Source organism: Gavialis gangeticus, unplaced genomic scaffold, assembly GCF_001723915.1.
Source record: "Gavialis gangeticus isolate Ggan-Ray unplaced genomic scaffold, GavGan_comp1, whole genome shotgun sequence".
Taxonomy (NCBI): domain Eukaryota; kingdom Metazoa; phylum Chordata; order Crocodylia; family Gavialidae; genus Gavialis; species Gavialis gangeticus.
In genome coordinates, this window is record NW_017729032.1 from 38,837,819 (window position 1) to 38,847,443 (window position 9,625).

At 37.6% G+C, this 9,625-nt stretch overlaps 1 protein-coding gene across 8 annotated transcripts in view; it reads left to right on the top strand.

The window, feature by feature from the left end:
* Positions 1-7,125, top strand: part of ZMYM2 (zinc finger MYM-type containing 2) — a 123,626-nt gene extending 116,501 nt beyond the window's left edge. For all 8 annotated transcript variants that reach the window (XM_019524293.1, XM_019524295.1, XM_019524292.1 and 5 more), the window contains 3 exons: positions 756-1,007; positions 1,410-1,530; positions 5,934-7,125. In XM_019524293.1, coding sequence (XP_019379838.1) covers positions 756-1,007; positions 1,410-1,530; positions 5,934-6,126 — 566 coding nt within the window. In that variant the 3' untranslated portion in view covers positions 6,127-7,125. The remainder of the gene's footprint in view (positions 1-755; positions 1,008-1,409; positions 1,531-5,933) is intronic.
* The last annotated feature ends 2,500 nt before the right edge of the window (positions 7,126-9,625 follow it).

Genomic DNA, 9,625 nt, shown 5'->3' on the forward strand with positions numbered 1-9,625 from the left:
GGAAGATTGGGACAAGAAGATGAGAGGATGAGATGGAATCGTGAAGAAGATCTGGAGGTAATGGATGAATTGGATGAGGAGTCAAGGGATCTGGGGGACTTTTGTAGGAGGGAAGGGGATAGAATTGGAATCAAGGGAAAGGGGTGTGGAAGCTCAAACAAGTGTGATTAGACTATAGTTTGTCTTGGAATCTTTCAAATCCACCCCCTGGAAGTAGGAAGGAGAGGTACACTTCCCTTTGCTTCCCCTGTTTGAATTTCTTAAGCTTGCTATACCCTTTTTAGTAGCTAGTGCTGCTCTAGCTGACCCCTTTACCTAAAATTAATTAGGAGTCTCTGTTGATGAGGCATCTATTGATAGAAGGAAAAGTTGAAGATCATCTGGGGCCCTTTACATATGCCAAAAGAACCCAAAGGCATGAGTACTAGAGGGAAAGAAAAACAAGGTTGTCACTTACTTATTCTGGGATTCTCTCTTACATAATGACATCTGTTATGATGTAGTCATACTTTAATGTTCCTATTGAGATAATATATCAGGAACATTCTTATACAAGCAGCATACACACAGAATTTCCCACTGGTTTGCTTCCTGAATAAGTGGGTTTTCACATCTCTAGGAGACTTCTTAAGGATATTTTTCTAAACACCTCCCATATTGAGTATTTGATGGAAACTATTGATTCTTTTAGTTGTGGGCAGTTTGTAGGTTGGTCCATCATTGTATTTTCACTAATTTTTTTTTAATTTTTGAAGGGTCAATATTCTCTCGAGTTGAAGAAGATTATCTTTGGAGGATAAAACAGCTAGGATCACACTCTCCAGTTGCTCTTCTGAATACGCTGTTCTACTTTAACACTAAATATTTTGGCCTGAAAACAGTGGAGCAACACTTAAGACTTTCCTTTGGCACTGTTTTTAGACAGTGGAAAAAAAATCCTCTAACAATGGAAAGCAAAGCTTGTCTTCGATATCAAGTATCTTCCCTGTGCGGAGCTGATAGTGAAGGTACTATGACAGTTCCAAAAAAAAGTGTTGCAGGGGCATCCAAATTTCCTTCAGTTGAGAGAGACTTTGGCACCTTGCCAGGATCCTCAGGTCTGCACTTAATTTGCATAAAGTAAAGTAATTTGCAGCTACTGGATCTTTAATATGAATGTGTGGTCTGTGGAGACTACAAGGTCCTTACTTTAAATGCTCGTTTTGAGCCAGGTCAAATGCTGGGACCTTATCGTAGCTATGAGTTACACTTGCATTTTAGAGGTGTTATGTGGCTGTGGTATACCACTTGACAGGACTTTGCGGGTTTGCACTTTGGTCACCCAATTCTCTGGTGTTAAATATGAACATGAAAATTTCAGTACACAGTGATTCAGTTTAGGCTTAGATGGGTTTTTTCCTTCTTTAAAGATAAAATTACTACTGGAAAAAGGAAACATGAAGATGATGAACCAGTATTTGAACAAGTTGAAAACGCATCAAATCCAGCTAGATGTCCTGTGAAAATGTTTGAGTGCTATCTATCTAAAAGGTAAGTGGTTTATAGAAAAGTAAAGACCTGTTTTTTGGAACTGAACTGGTACAAAGAGAGAATATGATGATGCAATGTGAAATAATGTTTAAGCAAAGTAAGGGAATTCAGAGCTTCAGAAAAGTGCCAGATGGAAAGCTGTCAAATCCGAAATTCCCCTCCCCATTTAACACGTGTAATTAGGCTCAGCAAGATTCAATTTTATTGATAAGCACCAGTAAATGGCAATTTCAGCGTGTACAGACTCACGGAAAAAGATTTCCATTAGTAGTGAATGAAATGTATAGAAAGGAGACTGTAACAGGGAACCTTTACCCCTGTTACTGGACAATGGAGAAAGGGAGTCAGAGGGGTTAAGAAGAAAACAATGTGTAGTCGAATGACTCATCAATTTAGCAATAAGCTGCTTATTCACAGGAGGTGCAGGAAGCAGGCTGGAGGGCGATAACAGGCTTCTTAAACCGCTACCGAAAGCCCCAAACCCAAAACAAGCCCCTACCCAAAGAGTGGGGGAAGAGTATCGGAGGCTCCAGCCTGGTGGCAGCAAGATCCTGCCTGAGCCTGGCCTGCTAAGTCTGTGGGGAGGGATGGGGGACACCAAGGGTGAACCACCCCTGTTCCCAATTCTGGGAGTGTCACTGTCCTCTTTTGGTCCATGCTCACCCAGCTTTTTCCTGATGCATGAACAGAATGATTTAAAGCAGGATTGATTATGGATACTTAGTTTTTATATTTTGACATGTGATTTTATAGAGCTTTTAACAGTATATTGTCATTACTAAATTGTCATCCCCCCACATCCCTAATTTTGTGCAATCCTGACATTTTAAATGAATAAAAAAAATTTAAATAAATGCTTTAAAATAAACATCAATTTTAGCCATCAAAATTATTTAAAATAAAAATTGAATTCTGCCAAGCCTATGTGTAATGCTTGTGTTAGCAGTAACAGTACTAACTTCTGCTACTCCCAATTATATGATTCAATATAAAACTGGCAACTCCATCTAGGGGTGGGAGTGTGTGATTCAGTTTTCACATCTATCGAATCTGGAGCATCTCTGCTGTAATCTCCCAACCTGGTTCTGATATTGATGGCATGCCTTGTGTTATATACATTTTCACTAAGAGTTTGACTGGCACAGTGGTCTGATTTCACATAGTTCTCCAGAAACTCATTTGGTAGCAACAGTTTCAGTTGCTATCAATATCTGAACTTGGATTGGTAATGGAGCTTCATATATGTAGTATCTAGTGCTTCTCTTTGTTTTTAGATTAAAATAAAAAAAATGGCAAGTAAAAGGAAATAAAAAGTGATATAAGCAGGATGAGATTCAGAGAGAAGGCACTGCTCATGTGTGTGGTACTTGGTACTAGCTTTGGCCAACATCACCTCTAGCCCAGGTACATACTTAAGATGTGCCCGCCTGGTATAAAATGTGGCAACCCTACCCACACCAGATCAGACATCTGTCATAGCACGGCCTTCTATACACAGTCCTTCTTCCAACAGATGACACACATTAGTCTGTAGATATAAAATCCCCTGGAAAATTGAGTGTTGGGGTACTTCTGAAAATTTTAATAAGTTAGGGGGTACTTGCTACTTAAAAGATTAAGAAACAGTGTTCTAAAGCAATCACTTAATACACGTGGGTGACTTTAGAATGTATTTAAAATGGCAGAAGTCTCCTGAATTAAACCTCATTGTATGTGTGTTAAAGGTAAGGCAAACTGCAGTAGTGTGTCTCAGCCTACCTAGTTTGCCTTGATTGCATCTGTATTTAACTGGGGCTTTTCAGAGTGGTAATTACTAATTTCTACCACTAGGTGTAACTAACTCTGGAGCCCAGTATCAGCCTCAGACTACATTGTGCAGCATCTGGTGCCCATTGCTTCCTACTCTACAGAACTATATAGCAAGGCACAAAACTCACACCAAGCCATGAAACATATATTAAGATGGAACATCCATTAAGTTTTAATGTGCTGTATCTAAAGTGCTTTAAGTAAAGCACAAAAGTTACAAATGCCTTTGGAAATGCTTGCCTTGCATGCGTATAGGCACCCTTCAAGACCAGAAATTATTGTAATTCTTGTCCAATCAATGAACTCCAGCAGCATATTATATAATTTTCTTTTGGGCAATCCAGTAAGATAACTCAGTTTTTAGCTTGCTGAGAAAAAATGACAAACAATGATTTGAGCAATCAGGCTTTTTAAAGCGATTAATTAACTTTTAGGAGGGCCAATCCTGTAATTCTTAGATAAAAATCTCCTTTGATCATTAGCATGCACCCTACAACTTAATGGAAAGGTCTATTATGCAAGCACCTGCAATTTACAAGGGTGAGTTTGAATAAATTAGCTATAACTATTCTAAGCCAAAATGTTATACAGTAATTTCTAAAATGTGGGCCTTTTTCTGATTTAATGAGGGCTTATGTAGTAGCTTTCAAGTTCACATTGTTTGGCTAGACATGATTCAAATAATAATTTTGGGATACTTTTACAATAGTGAAAAATAGCTATTTACCCAATCCTATCACTTAGAAATGGACAATTGTCTTTGCCCATTTCTCTTGCACTGCCCTGTTGGTACAAACTGCCTATTTTCAAATGCTTAATTACTCTTTCCTATGACAAATAAGTTTGCCATCACACTAAGATCACTGCCACTAACTCTTCCCCAGGTGTGTAGTTAACACAGAGGGAGCACAAAGCACTATTTCCTGTTCAAAATATAAATGCTTCTAAAGTAGTCCTATTTAAAATTAAGTGAAGGACCAGTATCTTATAACAGACATCCATTATAGAGTCAAAATATTAACATCTCCAACACTTAAAAATATTTTATATAAACCTTTTCCCTCAACTTTTTAAGTGGAGGCTCTTATGTTTCAAAACCCAGATTTAACAAGTCAAATCCCAACCTGACCTGCAGACAGGAAGAACAGTTCATTCCTATGGCTGTGAGAGCTGTTGGCCAATGCCTACAGTTTACAAGTGTACATTTTTAGAAAGCAAACCAAAAAACCTAAATAATTCAAACCAAAAGATCTGGTTCCTGATTTGGCTTCTGATTTAGTATTTGGTGTGACAGGAAATATAGTAGTGAAAGCTGGTTTGCTGACAGTCATCTGTAAACTGAAAGGGTAACTTTGTTTTCAGAATCTTCTCCACTGGCTTACACACATCTGAGCCACAGCAGGCCCAAGTTTCAGATGTATGTAGCTTAGCAAGAAATTAAAAATCAGAAAAGTAAAGCTGATAGGGACCTCAAAAGATCACCTAGTGCAGGGGTTTGCATCCCACAAGTGGCACAGCAGATCAGGGAGAGGACAAGAAACACAATGGCAGATAGGGCAGAAAGCTGAGAAGCAGATTGGGCAGGGAAGTAAGCAAAACAGCAGATTAGGCAGAGGAAGCGGATCAGAGTGGCACTCAGGGAGGGTGTAGGCCTAATTTGTGGCATGCCTGCCAGAAATGTTGGCTTCAGCTGATCTAGTCCAACCCCCTGCTCAAGGCAGGAACCTCCCTGTCTAAACCAGCTCGTAGAAGTGCTTGTATAACCTATTCCTAAAACTACACAATCAGCCCTGTCCCACAGCTACAAGGCACATTGCCTAAAAACACCAGGAATACCCAAATCTGCTACAGGTAAAGCAAGGGACAGGAACACGGATATAGTCAATGTCCCACTGGTGCAAAGGGAGTTAACACACACTGAAGGGGATCCAAGGAAGAGGGCCCTGCCTCCCAGCTACAGAGGGAAGTAAAAACCCCCCACAGTCCTTGCCGATCTGACATTGGAGTAAAACTCCTTCCTGACCCCAAATGTGACAGTTGCTCTGATCCTGAGCAGTGGGACAGCACCCTCCAGCCAGGAACCTCTGGGTTTTAGCTCTGGTAGGAGCATCAGTGCACCCTAGTCAAAATCTCCAGCCTTGGCTGCAGTCAATATCCAGCGCTGAGGAATGTGAAAAGAAACTCTGATACCTGTAGCCATCTTATGGAAGAAAAAAGATGCGAATAGAGAACCTGAAGCTAATTGAGAAAAGACCTGTGCCAGGCAGCCCTTAGAGTGAAATTGGAGGGAAGAGTTGTTTTGGGGATTTTTTTTACTTTATTTATACTTTCTTGCATACTTTTAAAAATAGTATGGTATTTCATTTATAGAGGAATACTAGACCTTAGAAGGCCTGCAGCCTGCTATAGTTGAAATCTATTTTCATACTACACTTTAACCCTCTACGCTTTTCTACAAAACTACACTTTTCCCACTTTAACCCCCAGCTCCTAATATGCACTGGAGTTGGGTACACACGGGATGTTGAAAATGGAAGAATGTAGTGAGTTGTGTGAAACTTAACTCTTCTAACATTTTTTTTTTTTTTTTTAAGCCCACAGAATCTTAATCAGAGAATGGACGTGTTCTATTTGCAACCAGATTGCTCCGTCTCCTCAGATAGTCCTGTTTGGTACAGTTCCACTTCACTGGACCGCAACACTTTGGAAAATATGCTCGTACGGGTTCTTTTAGTAAAAGATATTTATGATAAAGACAATTATGAACTGGATGAAGACATAGATTAAAAAAAAACCCTTCTAAAACAGTCAAGGAAAAAAAAACAGCATTAGATATAGTCATGCTGCTAGACCTTTATTATGGAAAACATTTCAAGTTTACCCTTTGTTTTATGAATTTTATAGCTGTGTACCCTGACCTGGGTATTACCATGTAAATAATCTGTGAGTGAAAGTTGCCATTATTCTACGTAGTGGTTTTAGGATACTTAACGAACACATTCAGATTCATTTTTTATTATTTATTTGATTAGGTATGTTTGTAACTTTTTACATTGCAAAATATGAATGAGAATGTGCCATGTGTAGTTTTTTTTCTTGTAGTAAGAAACATCCATATTGCACAGCTCTACTGTTGCAAGCTTCCTTGAAAGGGAGCTCTTTTACTGGGTTCTTAAACCAGATGGTTGTGTATGGGTAGCACTACTAAAGTTTAGAACTTGCTGTGTCTTTCAGAATTTTTAAATAAATTGTAAACTAATAGGTTTTTTACTTTTTAGTTACTAAAGCCTTATAAGGTTCTGTAGAGAAGACTCCATCTTATGTACCAAAAATAGACAAAAGAGAATGCTGTCAATATTGGTGTACTGTAATGTGACTCTATACTGGTGAAAACAACTTTTTTGTTGCCCTTATTAAAACGTTAGTGTCCTTTCCTTATTTGTGACTCTCTCAATTGCCCCTACAAATAAAATATATATTAAAAATGAGTATAAGCTTAAAGCATGTGATCATCTAGACATTTATTTTGTAAAAATGTCTGATGGCAATGCTATAATTCTTTTTCATATTTATTTTGCCCAACCATGAAAGCTGGTACCTCATATTAGTGTAAGTCTGTCCTTCATAACCTTAGTAAAAGGTATGTTAATGCAGTAGTACATCAAGTAATACAGTATACTAAATTCTTAACTTCTGTTAGTCCTTGCTTTTCTGTACTTTAAATACAGTTAATACTTGATTATGGATTGGAAGAATAATGCCTCCATTAAAAAGCCATAAGATACATGAAGTTACAAAAAGTCAGAAGATAATTTAAAAAAGAAAAACTTTTATTTGTTCAACATTTTTTTCAGCGGGGTCATTCTATGTAGGTGAATCTCATTTCCAGATATATGTGTTTAGCTGCTAAAGGTTTGTTTATTCCCTGACCTTGTTTGACTCATGCAGGCAGTATGGTGATTAATTCAGTAATTATCCTGTTGTACTCAGGACATCATAGCACAACATTCTTCCATAAAGAAGTCTTCAGCGTGGCATTCATAAGGAGTTTAAGTATCTAACAGTAGGAATCAACTATTAATGAGATAAGTGGGGGAACTTTTTATATGCATTACCAGCGTAGGATTAATTTCTTGCGAAGATTGCATGACTGTTTTCTTATTTTTCTTAGTATAGAGGAATGCACATTTAGATTCATATTTCTACATACAGAAGTAAAGCTACAAGTCATTTGTTTTGGTAAGGAAGTTTATTTAAATTTCTGCTACTCTGTTCTGTCCATAAATTTGGATTAGCCTTAGATATACCACTAATTCAGTGCCAGATTGGCTATGTACATTTTTCATTTTTCCTTTATGCCCCAAAATAATGCAGTTATATTATTGCCTGCAAAATGAAGTAATGTTTCACAGAGTAGTCTGTATTATTGGCCATCTTTAATTCTCTCTTTGCTTTCAGAACTCAAGGGCTGCTAGAGCTCATAAAAACTTTATTCTTTTTTTCTAGAAAAAGCTAAAACATTAAGTAGTATGTGGGTTTTCATACAACAGCCATATATAATGTCCCTGAGAGAGCCAGGTTATTGGACTGTGAGAATTCTTGAAGATTATTTTACAATTTCAGTATTTCTGACTTGAGCACTAATGTGTTGCAGTACAACTAATATTTAAGTACATGATTAACCTTAAGGATGAGAGTAAGTTCCACTTAGTTCCATGCAACTCAGAGGAGATGATTTTCCTGCCTAAAGATAATCAGGTGTTTTAAGTATAGTATTAAACTTAAACACATGCTCTAAGTGTTTCCTGAATTGGCAGTTTCGTATTGCTATTTATGAAGAGTACTTAAGCACACGTGTAAGCTCATCCCTAATTAGGACTGCATTTACCTGCATGGACTAAGTAAAGCTTTAAATGTTTTTCTGAGTCAGACTTTAACCTTAGTGTTCTCAAAATCAAGATTACAGCTATCCCTTGGTTTTAATATGGCATGCTGGACACTGACTTCATTTTTCTCTCTAATTAGGAAGTGATGGATGCACTCTGAAATATATTAGAAATCACAGTATGACTCAAATCATTCACATTCCCTTCCCCAGTTTCTCCATTCCCCTTTAAAAACAATCCCAAGTTAGCTTTAAAATAAGTTTTAAAGTCTAGATCCAAGTTTTGGTAATATAAATATGGCTGGTGAGAAAATAACTGTTATTCCAGAAGATGGAGCTATTCCATCATTAGCAATAATGTTTTTCAAGTGTTTAGTGTGTTTTAGATCAAACATTGTTAGCTGTTGAGATGCAGTAAAGTACATGAGATGCACTAAAGTACAATGTATATATGGTATTTCTAAATTTTAATGATGATGCAAAATGCAATAAAAGGCCTTAGTTCTGGAAAAAAAAAATAAATGCAATTTTGTAATAACTAGGAGTTCAGGGCAAATATTTTTTTTCTTCTTAAAGCTTGTTTCTAGTTTAATTCTTAAATGTGCCAAGACATTACTTGAAGAACTATTTTGCAGGAAAATGTATTGCTGCCTTGTGTTATAAAGGGCTTTTAGGTTAAGGGTATATATTAGTAGTAATCTGCCTCACCTGAAGCCCCCACCTTGTGAATAGTTAGAGGGAAATGTGAAGAGGTATTTTTGGGTGTGTTAGGCATTAATGTTAACTGAAACAGCTTGCATTACAAATGTAGCTTGGGATCTGGCTTCCTGTATGGTCTTGTCTGTTTTGACCCTGCAGAGACTGCTGGTAATATATTCTGGCCAAAATATAACTATTCTGTCACTTTCCTTAATCTCTCAGTGAATTCTAAGTAATTTCTGCCTAGAGAAGTCTAAAAACTTTTATTTTGAATAAAAGGTAGGGGGGAGAGGGAGGAGGGAAGGAATAGCACTTGAAGGTATTAAGAAAATCCGGGTGCATCTATATGTGATGCTATGGCAACATTGCTGTTGTACCATGATTTCGTACTTCCTTTTGGAAGTACTAAATCATAGCACAGTAACAGCCCATGCTGTGCTATATGTGTGGCGCACAGTTATTTCTAGCAGCTACTTTGCTGTAGCAGTGCACTATACCATGGGAGCACATCACTACAGTGAAGTAGCTGCTGATCCCGTGTAGACACCCACAAATGCTATGTTGCTGTAGCGCATTGCTACAGTTACATGTGTAGACAAGCCTTCAGAGTAGTGACACTAGTGAGCATACATAAGAAATACAGCTTAAATGAAAAATATAAGTACACTTGAAGCCAAAGCCCAAGTAGTTTTTTTATCTGTG